Below are 13,122 nucleotides of genomic sequence, written 5' to 3' on the forward strand. Positions count from 1 at the left end.
ATCTATGCATATATATACGCGTATGGCTACATGAATGCACAGTGCTTACTATAGACGAGTGCGCTCATAGAGGCTTAAGATAAGCGGACGAACAGATGTATGTACGTATATAAGTTGGAATATATGCATCAATTAAAAGATGGTTGAATGGCGCAGTACTTAGGATGGATGGATACTGTACTTAAATTGGGCCAGGTCTGAGGCCCAGAACTTATTTTCAGGGAGCCTCCCAACGGCTTTCTATCAGGCTCTATTTTGGGCCCTCTCAAAGACAGTCAATATTTTTTTTTATTATTACACTGCAGTGACAGCATACGCATCGATGTATGCATGCTTATTTTGCTCACTACTGAGAACTGGAGACATCACACTAGGTTACTCACGTTGTAGAAGAAAGGGAAATCCTTTAAAGAATGTTTTTTTCGAAACGTAGGATAATTGGAGAGGAATTTCTAAAGCACACAATGATACTTATCTTGATTGAGACCACGCCCCAACTTGCATAGCCCACACACCTTTAAGAGCTTTGCCCCCCTTTTAGAGCACCCCCGCTTTTCTTTCTCCAACTTAGAACCCTAACTACACCATAGTAACAAACAAACAGGGTAAGCTTCCATTGACATCTACAATGGCATGACGTTTCATCATTTTCCATCAACGCTATCAGCCTTCTACCACAGTACAAGAGTATCTATCAGCACGAAGATTTTTTTTCCACAGAAATGTTGTGTAATTTGTGTACCGGTCTGCTGGAACACCCATCGCCAAAAGGTATTAAAACATAGGAATTTGCCAGAAAAACATATACCATACCATAAAGCCATTCATAAATGGGCACACTGCCACTGCACCACCCTCTTCCCCATCCTTCCTTAACTTTACAAAATTAAAGAAAGAGCCACACCAAACCTATTAGACACACTATAGCAATACAGGAACTTAATTTCAACAACTGTCTACCGGAACTCTCATGGGCAAAGTGTATTAAAACATAAACATGTGCAGATAAAACCATGCCATAGGGCACTTTAAAAGTGCTCCCAGTGGTACTACATCACCTTCAGTAGCTCGACATCTGCATGTTACTAAATTCTGTGTTTTAATCACCAACATACCCACCTTCCCCACACCCCCGCCCTTCCTTAACCATACGAAATCAAACAGAAACCCCCACCATTCCTACAAGCGCCACTATACCCGTACACAGCCTTAATTTTAACAGCTGTGTGCCGGAACACTTATCAACAAAAAGTATTCCAACATGCAAATTGAAGAGAAAAACATAAACCATCCCATAGCACGGTTAATAAATGGTCCCAGTGATCCTACATTACCTTTACTAACTACAAAGGCCCACGTTACAAATGTCTGTCTTATAATCATCAACATACGCACCTCCCCCACCCCCACCCATACCCATGCTTAACCTTACAAAATCAAACACGAGCCCCAGCACTACCGTTACCGCCACTATAGCCATACATAGGCTTAATGTCAACAGGTGTCTGCCGGAACGCTCATCAGCAAAAGGTATTCAAACTGGCAATTTAGCAACTCAAACATACACCATACCATAAGACGCTTTATAAATAGTCACAGTACCACTACACCACCTCAACACCCACATAAACCATCCCATAGCACGGTTTATAAATGGACCCAGTCAAACTACACCACCTTTACTAGCTAGACATTTATATGTTACGAAAGTCGTTTAAACACTCTGTAGAGTGTATAGCAGGGCATGGGGAGAGTAAACAAAGTTCTAATTCCCAAACTTTTGATATACCCTCCCTTTACTATATCTATATTAAAGATATTAAATGAAATGAATGCATTGATGAGTGTCTCAAAAGGGATAGTAAACCTCAGCATCAGTAAAACACGGACCACTTCAACACCTACATATATCCATATGGGTAAGGTGGTGCATGCACCCCTTACTAAGATATAGGTTACCTATATCTACCTTTAATCACTAGCACGCATAAACCTGTAAGTCACTCTTATGGCAGGCCTTATCAATCCTGAAGGCAGGGTGCTTGGTTTTGTGTGAAAGGGTGCCCATGCATGAGCAGGACCCCTCTGCAGCTTTTGGAATCTATTCTCTGAGGCTGTTCTGTGATGCAGCCAGACTATATACTCTTAAGTGCATTATAACCTCGCGGTAAATGCTAACTTTGGAATGGCTGCATGGAAACATGTCGTGTTTGGTGTCAAACACTTTGGAATCCTACCCCCTGCCAGTTCTGGCAGCGGGGGTAGAATTCCACCCTTCTAGCGGGAGAACACATGTACACACTTACCTGACCGGTAATAGTTTAAAAGAGCCCCAGCATCACAAAATGGAAGCTGCTGCCACAGATATGAGTCTGACTTCCTGCTGCTGGACGAAACTCCGGCACAGGAGGCCTGGACAACATGTATCCAGTCACAGGGAGGAGTAACCACTTCCCAGACAGGCTTTAGTCTATTGGGGCTGAGTGGGTGCATTCATAGAACGCTTTTCAGACAGTGCTGGAGACACACTCGGTGTCCCGGCGCATACCCCAGTTCAAACCCGTTGCCGGGGCACTCAGCCCCTACTCTGGTGCAAAACTGGACAAAGGGAAAGGGGTGTAACCACCTCCCTCCCTGGATCCTCCCATAGGTGGGTCCCCAGAGTATGTCCAACCCCCTAACTTAGTAAAAGTATGGGAACCCAGGCCTTCGGACTTCAGATTACACCTGGATGAAACTCTGCAACATATATCCTGGAACTTCGACATTCTACATCGACTAGAAGACGGAAGAATCTCCCTTGGGGTCAAGGAGTGACTCCCCTGCTCAAACAGGCACCAACAAGGTATTTGCCGGTCTGCTCCCGCCGGACGCAGAAGTACCTGCAGGCCAGGAAGAGGATTTTCAGACTTCGCTAAGGCCGACCCGAGACCCCAGCAAAGCTGAGACCTGCAGCCCGAACGAGTGACGTGGAATTGGATCTCCTGACACCGGGCACAGTTGCTAAGTGCATTGACTTCCCGAGCTTTACTGAAGTTGTGCTTTGGTTTCCTTGTAACCCAAGCCCCGAGCATCATCTGCACTGAAGAGTGTGAGCCTACACTCCAGGAGTGTTCCGTGAGCCCACTTCTAGCATATCCGCTTAAGGCTCTTTCGCGATCCCTGGCCCGTTGACTGATGGGTCCCCACAAAGGTAACTCTTCTGTTTCTTGGGCTTCCCTGGTTGTTCCAGATGTGCACTGACTCCCCTCCAAAGGGTGAGTCCCGCAGACCTTGCTGGTCTGTACCGAAGCCAGTCTTTGCTTTCTGCGTGGGTTGCTGTTGCAGTCCTGTGGTGCCATTTTGGAAGGCTTCCCAGGAGTGGCATAATACATGCTTCAGCCCCTGGTAGGCCTCTGGGGTACCTATGCCCTTAGTACCTAAGGTACCATATACTAGGGACTCACAAGGGTAACCCAGTAACCAATCTAGAGTGTACCTAATGTACATGCAATCATTTTAGAGAGGAAGCAGGTAGGCTGGGGTCCTGGTTAGCAGGGACCCAGCTAGACTAAAGTAAAAAAACAGTGAAACACCAGCAAAAAGTGGGGATAACCATTGTAAGCAGGTCCTACTCAACTACACAAGGCCACACCCCCTTTTTACACCACTCTGCAACGCAGCTCTGTGGCGCTTACTGGAGGTACATGGTAGGCTAGTTGGCCACAGGGACCCTCAGTACTCAAGGGGACTTAATCTCCCAACTTACAACACGCCAGGGGGTGCATTTGCACAGTGGTGATGGGAGGGGGCAGGTTCGTGTGTAAATACACCCCCTGGCGCGTTGTAAATTGGGGGATCCCCTTGAATCATGAGGGTCCCTGGGGCCAACAGCCCACCAGGTACTTCCAGTAAGCACCACAGAGCTGCATTGCAGTGAGGTGGTCCGAGGCCACGCCCCTTTTTACACAACTCTGCAAACGTAGCTTCTGGTGCACTGCTGGTGGAGCAATGAGGTCCTTTTGTGTCCTGAGGACCTCAGGACACAAGTGAACTTCCTCCTCCGAGCAGCAATGTGCCAGAAGACGCGTTTGCAGAGTGGTGTAAAATGGGGCGTAACCTCGGAGCACCTTTATGCAACACAGCTTTTTAGCACTTACTAGAGGTACCTGGTGGGCTACTTGGCCACCAGGGACCTTCAGGGCTCAAGGGGACTTAATTGGGATTTTATTGTTAGAAATTAGCATTTAAAAAACCTTAGAATTTCACTGAAAAAAACATAGGATTGAGGCACATTATAATTAGAAATTTTCGTTTAAAAACCATTGAAATTCACTGAAAAAAACATAGGTTTCAGGGACTTTATAGTTTGAAATTAGCATTTAAAAGACCGTACAAATTCACTAAAAAAACATAGGTTTCAAGGACATTATAGTTAGTTGGACCTTTCACTCAAAACCATAGAAATTCTGCTGTTATAGTTCAACTAACTATAACTCGCGCCCTCGCAGTGCACTGCTGATGACGTCACATATAACATCATTCATGACATGGTCAGTGACATCACTGATGACATCTCAAATGATATCACTGATGACATCATCCACGTGAAAATCTGATGCTCCTCCTCACACTCTAATATAACCTTTGATTCACCCACTGTAAAATACAGACAACCATTTCCGAAACCATCGACACACCAATACCAGTTACTACATACGCCCTCACTGATTCCTAGGTCTACACACACATCCACTCATTCACCCATACAATCACCCATACAATCACTCATACATGCAGTGACTCAACAATACAACACTATCATAAGCATTCATCCACCTATACAGACACTCACACACCACCACTCATCCAGAGTTACTCACACACCTAGTCAGCCATGCAAAGAATCAACCACACTTCCATTTACTGACCCATACAGTTATTCACACACCACATCACTTATTCAAACAGAAACAAATGCATACTTACTCTCTTATACAATCACTGATTCAAGTACACACTCATCCATACAGCCACTCTCACAATCACTGACTCTCACGTATAGTCATTTATAGAGTCCAACTCTCACATACACTGCCTTTTACGTATGTAGGTACTTGGACATGTACCAATGAGACATCTATTCACTCACCAAAACACCCATACACACACTCACCCACCCATTCAGCTGTTTCCACGTGCACTCTTGAACCCATACACCCAGTGAATCAACAACTCAAGCATCTCTACACAGAGTCACATACCTCCTACCCACCCATACACACACTCAGGCACCCATTCAAATACTCAGGCAACCAATTGATAACCCATATAGACACTCATGCAGCTACTGACCAACCCATGCAGCATCTTATACAACAGCAGACAGACTGATACAGACATTCACACAGTTTAGTCACTAACCCATGCATTCAGTAAGACACATATAATCACTCACTTAACAGTCAGTCACGCATCTACTAAATCCAACATCCAGACACTTATACACCCACTCATTCCTCAATACACCTTGGCATTTATACAATACATATTTAAAATGTAAAGAAACACACAGTCACTGTATGATGCCATCAGTGATGTCATTTGAGATGTCATCAGTGATGTCATCAATGATGTCACTGACCATGTCATGAATGATGTAATATGTGACGTCATCAGCAGTGCATTGCGGGGGCGCGAGTTATAGTTAGCTGAACTAACTATAACAGTGGAATTTCTATGGTTTTGTACAAGTGAAATATCCTACTAACTATAATGTCCCTTAAACCCATGGTTTTTTCAGTGAATTTGTAAGGTTTTTTAAATGCTAATTTCTAACCATAACGTGCCTGAAACCTATGTTTTTTTCAGTGAATATATATATAGATATATTCCACTCATGTGCAATGAGAACGGGAGTCACTCATCAGGTGGGTGCCTTACTGCGGCAGTGCTCCGCAAAATACAAACGCTCCAAATTTCCTCTCTCTCATGAAAGGATACCAGCACTCGCGGGGCTTAGTTACAGCGGTGATTTTTATTTTAGCAAAACAGATGCGTTTCAGATGTAATCCTTCGTCAGTGTTATCACAAATCGCGCTAAGAGGCGCCATCTTTTAAACATCATATGTTGTGTCATAGAAACAGATGAGGGATGGCGGCTCGGAAATCATGAGCGCCATTTTGTAATGATATTTATCCCCGCCTATTGTGATTTAATACACAGTTACTGCTATTCAAACCGAGATACAATTAAAACTCAACCGAAATTCATTCAAATGACATTAAAATAATATATGATCATTGTGTTTTCAACCACTAAATGCAGTTAATCTTGCCGTTCGCAACCTCCTATGTCGGGTTACAGACCGGGGATGAATATCATTACAAAATGGCGCTCATGATTTCCGAGCCTCCATCCCTCATCTGTTTCTATGACACAACATATAATGTTTAAAAGATGGCGCCTCTTAGCGCGATTTGTGATAACACTGATGAAGGATTACATCCGAAACGTGCCTGTTTTGCTAAAATAAAAATCACCGCTGTAACTAAGCCCCGCGAGTGCTTGTATCCTTTCATGAGAGAGAGGAAATTTGGACCGTTCATATATATATATATATATCCGCTTCCAAATGCACCAACTCTGCTCACTCGTGAACAGATGCTTGCTGTTGGAGGTGCACCCACATATATGAACGCTACACACCATGTACCTTTTCGTACAAAACCAAGCACTCACGGGGGATGTGTCAAGTTTCAGTTTATTTTCTGACTCAAAACACCAGGAGCGTTTCGGCAGTCGCCCTTCTTGATGGTAAAGGGGCGCACCAGAAATTGCCATTTTTATTCATTTACAACAGGAATCACATCCCGTTCCAGGTACTGACGCAAAGGGAGGACTAATGCCATACTGGAAAGGTAGCGCCATTTTGTAATATATTATAACACATCATTTGAAGTACAAAATTCATCAATGTACTGTGTACCATTACATTTCTTTTCTGGTTTTGTCAACATTTTATAAACACAATTTGTTGCGCAGTTTTTTTTACAATAAAACGGTATATATCAATTCTCGATTGTCACAAACACGCCCTGTGTGGGCTATTGACTTTATACCAGTGTTTATAATTATGTAATGACACTGCAGTAATCACACTTTGGAGTCCCAACATCAAGCCCTGGATGGGCATTATTACTCTCAATCACTGACCAAGTACTTTCAATGCTGTATACATGTTATCTTCAATACACTTTACCATAGTCTTGTCTTTATACATAATATCTGTGTAAGTTATCCTCGTGTTGTCAAAAAACAAAGGTAATAATAATTAGCACTGCATATTCCAATTCATTTTCCTTCTAACCTCAAGAGAAAATCAATACATCAATGTCACATTGTATCCATTATTTAATCTGTCATTAACCCAGAGTTAAAAGAACATTTTTCAAGATGATAAGAGTTCCCTTAATTAAAGAATCATTCTGATCAAAACATTCTAAGAGTTTACTCCCCCAAATGTACTGACAATTCTTCATTGGTATTCAAGCCATTAGGGGTCTTTGTGCATAGATCGATAATATATCTCGAATCTAATCTCCTCAGCCTTGTTATTCTATCCCCCCTTGGATGTAATGGCACATGATCCAAAGCATGTCATAAGGTTACTGTTACTCTTGTGTTCTGCCAAGAAGTGCCTTGCCACCGGATATATAGCATCATAGTTTTTGATTGCCCTAGTGTGTTCCAAGATATGCATCTTGGTTTGGTTGATGGTACTCCCAATATATCTTAGTCCACAAGGGCAAGTCAAACAATATACTGCGTATGGTGTGCTACACGTGATGCATTTCCTGATCCATTTAGTTTGTCAAAATCCGGTACCAAATATGATAGAACTCTTTTGCTATTGGCACAGGCTTTGCATCTTCCGCACGGGAAGAACCCTTGTAAACCTGTGTCAAAGGGTTTAGGTACTGGTTTATTGAAGTGGCTGCTGGTAAGGGAGTCTCTAAGAGCTCTGGCTTTATTTTAAAGTTATCAGGGGGTGCACTGGAATATAATTTCCAATATATGGATCTGCTTTCAATGAATTCCAATTTCTCCTTAATAAGGTTCTTAACTCATCAGCCCCATTGGAAAAAGTTGTGACCATTCTAAATTTGCTATCTTTCTGTGGTTTACCTACTTTCTCTTTCAACAGTTCCTGTCTAGACACTAGATTCACTCTCTCAAATGCCTCTCTTAAAGTTTGTTCTCTATAGCCATGAGCCCGAAATCTTACCAGGCATTCTTCTGCAAATCTTTGAAACTCTATCTCCCTAGTGTTGTTCCTTTTGATTCTAAGCAGCTCTCCATAGGGGATGCTGCTTATCAATTTGGGGGGGTGGCCACTTGAAGCATGGAATACATAATCTTTGGTCCAGTGCAAACACCTCTTAATCCAAGAAATTGACCACAGTAGTGCTGATATCTGCACTGAACGTCAAATTGTTATCGTGGAGGTTCAGAACATCTACAAATGCTAGTGCTTTCTCTTTGGACCCCCTCCATACCAGAAAGAGGTCATCTATATACCTGTACCAGGCTACTGCTTTCTCCATCCATATATCATTTGTATGTGACCAAGACACCTGCTCCTCCCACCAGTCAACTAACAGGTTTGCATCGCTGGGGGCGAAGCAGGTGCCCATCGCTGTACCAGATATTTGATTGTAGTATTGATCCTGGTACAGAAAGATATTGTTTGTAAGACAGAAATGTAAAAGTTCCAACAGCATATTGCTAGGCTTCGTCAGTTTCAACTGCCGATTATTCAGAAAAATGTGGGTTGCAATAACACCATCTTTGTGTGATATACATGTGTACAAACTAGCTATATACATGAATATCATACAGTCTCCATCCTGCCAATGCACTTGTTCAACATGTGTTAGGAAATCCTTTGTATCCTTAATGTATGACTTAAGCGACCGTACAAAATCAAATAAAACTTAATCTATATACACAAAGAGATGTTCCAGTAAACTACCTTGTGAGAAGACTATTAGTCTACCAGGAGGTAAAGTGCTGTCCTTATGTACTTTTGGCAAGTGATAAAAACTAGGAGTCACAGGATTCAAACGACGCAGATAAAAATATTCGTCAGGCTAACATTCCTTTTTCATAACACTTTTGCAATAAACTATAACAATCAGTAATACTTGCAATGTAATCGAGTTTACTCATTGTTAGATAGCATAATGGATCAGATAATTGGTGCTATGCTTCATTATTATAGGCCTCATATGTTTGGAGCACCACATTTCCCCCTTGTCTGAGGGTTTCACCACAATACAATGATCTTTCCAAATGCTATCTATTGCCTTGTACTGTTCTTGTTTAATATTCTTTATATTCTTGTGTGTATATGATTTGCTTCCTATTTGTGCCAATTCCTTAGTCACTGCTTCTGAAAAAGTGTTGATGTTGTTATTCTGCATTTGTGGCAAAAAAACTATGCTGGTTTAAATGGACACTCACAGCTCAGTTGTATTCCCCACATTGCTATTTGTTCTGGATTTCCTTGTGAGTCATCAGTCTCTTTGCCAAGGTCTCTCAATGCCTGTAAAGCTATATATCAAAACAACCCCTTTCAGGTATAGAGTGATGCATAAATCATACAAAAAAGAAGCAGAGAACTCTGGGTGAAAAGCAGCTCCTGTATAGAGCACCCTCAACACCAGCGACACTCTATATTTGCTCACCTCAAATGTCTGCTTTTCCATCAAAGTCTTTAAGCATAGGATTAGCACAGTGCCATTCATGCCGAGATAGAAAGGGGCAAAATCTTTTGCCATTTCTACAGCAAAGACTTTAGGCATGGGATTAGCACAGTGCTATACACACCGAGCTGAACAAAATTAGAGTGTCGCTGGTGTTGAGGGTACTCTATACAGGAGCTGCTTTTGAACTACACTTGAGAAATATCCTGAGTTCTCTACTATATGTACATTACCTACTGACAGTCACCAGTCAAAACATTTGCTCTATTCCGTTCAGCTGCTGTGTTGAGCATTTCTGGGTGATCCATCAATCGGGGGCAGAGAAAAATGAGGGTGCATTTTCACATAGGGATTTGAACACAACTACAGCTCGAAGTGCTGAACGGAAAGATAACAACGTTGGCAGAAAACTAGATGTTAGTCCAGAAAGCATGCATTTTGTGATTTATTGTAAATCCATTCAGTAGTTCTAGAGATTTTTAAGGCTAAATAATATAGATATCTGGGGACATGGACCCTTTCAGCGGACTTGTGGATCCTACTGAAATTTGATTAGCTGCCAGCACTTCAACCAGGAAGTGTTTGCTGGCATCTTGGGACATGGCTTCAAGCCAAGTCCAACAAAAGTTTTAAAAAATACAGAAAAAGGTGCGGCGTAGGAATTCCATGACCCCTCAGATATGGTGGATCTGTGAATCTGCGGCAAAATTGAAAACAAATATTTAATTTTTGCACAACACAGCACACATGGAAGCATCAAAAACAAGGAGAAATTAAACATTACTCCTAATTTTGCCAGGGTAAGACCAGGTTTTCCCTGGTCCTAATTTTGTTACTGCCCCATATTTATGTCACCCTTGTAAATATGGGGCAGCATCAAAATCAATAGGTGTTGTGGCAGAACACTCACAGCAACATCCATCGCCCCCCCTTTCACGCTAAGTATAACGTGAAAGGGTGCCTTATTTACACGGCAGTGTTAAGCCACGTTAAGTTCCTTAACTCTCCCTTGTAAATAAGGGGAAGCCCCTATCGCCACCAGAATGTCCTGAAAAGTGACGTTGTGGTGGCAGTAGGGGCTTGTAAATATGCCCCTCAGTTTCAATGCATTAAAGGCATTTTAGTGAATGTCATTAGCACTTCTGTAATACATTTCATTATATACGTTTTGTATACATAATTGCCAGAAAACTGCAGCAACACTAATCATTTTACAAATTGATTTTTTTATTATGTATGTTTTTGCTCCTCTAGCTATAGATTAGCTCCTGCCCATCCATTTCCAGCAGCGTTCGAAGATGCATATGCTGCAGCAAAGTTTTTCCTACAGAAAGAAGTTGTTGATCAGTACAATGTTGACCCAGGCAGAATATGTGTGTCTGGGGACAGTGCTGGAGGAAACCTGGCAGCAGCTGTGACACAACAGGTACAGTATTCTTGTTAGGATTATAAATATATTTTTATGTAATAATAATTTTAAAAATGTAAGAAATGTGCTTTCCTTAATATGTCAAGGGTGTGCAAAAAATAACGAAATGTAAAATAACTAAAACGTTTTTCAGTATGGCTAGGTTCTCACTTTTATTAAGGTTGTGTGTGTTAATTTATTGGGGACAGTGTCTTAATGGAGACTCGTCATTTGCATTGTTTTCTCTTTCTAAATATTTATAAAAAAAATTTAACCTCATTACAGTGAGTAAGATGTTTGGTTAGTAGACCATGAAAAGTGTTCCAAATTGTTTCCTCCCCGAAAAAATGTTGTTAGGGAAAAAGATGGCTTTTCTCGCAATTTTATTAATCTGGACAGCATGGTATCAATTTAGCTATAATCTACACCTTCATCCTAATCTCCCACTTCAAACACATCAATGACCTACAAACGTGATGTCACTATGATAATGAGGCTATTGGAAAGATAGAAATTGTTAGGACTATAGTGCCTGCTGTTGAGAAGAAACCAACAGCTGTATAGGGTATGCCTTCTAGAAATAAACTTTATGAAAAAAGAAGGACCCGGTCACTGTTTTGATCTGCCACTTTTTTATTTTAAGCAGAATCTCACCCGAAGGTAATTAATCCTTGGGTGCTTTTATGCACCTTTTTTTTAAGTAATACAAATTTCAACAATTTTTTAAACCAAGTCTGAGGTTTGTTCGTGGCCGTGCACTGGACATATATTTACATTTACTATAAACACTTTTTACAATACAAAAGACATTAAAGACATTTCACCATTACACAATACATTTATCAAAAAAACAATTTTATCTAACTTCACAGTTGTACCCTACCAAATGATTATACCAGGTTTATACATTAGACATTTGTGTTTAGTTTAAACCTGATCACTCAAAGGCTCAAAACGTAATATGCCTTTTTTGATCCATTACACTCATGGAAATGTTATAGGGCCTTTTTCGGGAAAGAGCATTCGTTTTTACGACGAATGTACCAAAGCCGACGCGTTTCCAAGTCCGTATTTCATTTATCGGACTTTTCTTCAGGGCTTATTAGTTGGGTACCTGTATTAAGATAAGGGGAGGACATACTTTAATGTGGGACCTTCCCATATAATGTCACCTACAAGAAAGTTGTTGGCAATTATTTTTACCTCCTTGTGATGTATGAACTGGTCTATTCTGTTTATTTCAGACTTTTGACTGGCGTTTTGACTTTATTCTGCAAATTGAAACACAATAAATGTATCTTTTTCACTTTGGGGACATTATGTTAATGATTGTTATGTAACCCAAAATTCAACACAGTATGACTTACAATTTAATGAGCTTTCATTTCTGCCAATGCATGTCCTCTGATCTGAGTTTGTTGCAGGCTTTATATCGGGAAGCTCACCAAGTTCTGTAACGTTAAGACAGAACGGTTTCAGTTTGAGGCTCTGAATGTTGTTTGCTATCGCCTAACCCTTCCGTAATTGACTTTTACTTACTTCAGGCTCTCGGTGTGTTTACAGGACGCCGTTGTTTCGGGAAGGGCGCCGCCTTTTTTGATCGTGTCTTATTTGCCGCATGCACTGTGATTTTAAAACAGGGGAGATAATGTGCGGGTTAGGGGACTTGTTTCCCTCGCGTGGCTCTCGATATTATCTATCAGATTCCGCATTACCTGCAGTGTTCGCGTGTGGCTGCTTGCATCTTGCCAGACTTTTGCTCCAGTGAGTGTTTGTTCAAAGTCACGTGACTTCATTTGAATTGGGACATGCACTCAGATGGTTATGGGACATGTAGTCCGGAAGTTCATTAAAGAGTGCGGGTTAGATACTGCATGCAGTCGGATTTCTTTTGGGAAATTTTACATCAGTGGTCATTTTTACATTAGACTCGTGCAACCAATTTCAGCATTCTAAATATTCGTTCA

General features: G+C 41.4%; 1 protein-coding gene across 1 annotated transcript in view; it reads left to right on the plus strand.

Moving 5' to 3' along the window:
- Positions 1-13,122, plus strand: part of LOC144792490 (arylacetamide deacetylase-like) — a 162,582-nt gene that overhangs the window by 120,714 nt on the left and 28,746 nt on the right. Inside the window, exon 4 of the mRNA XM_078667537.1 lies at positions 11,002-11,173. Within this exon, the coding sequence (XP_078523663.1) occupies positions 11,002-11,173 (172 nt within the window). The remainder of the gene's footprint in view (positions 1-11,001; positions 11,174-13,122) is intronic.

Source organism: Lissotriton helveticus, chromosome 11 (assembly GCF_964261635.1).
Source record: "Lissotriton helveticus chromosome 11, aLisHel1.1, whole genome shotgun sequence".
NCBI lineage: Eukaryota > Metazoa > Chordata > Amphibia > Caudata > Salamandridae > Lissotriton > Lissotriton helveticus.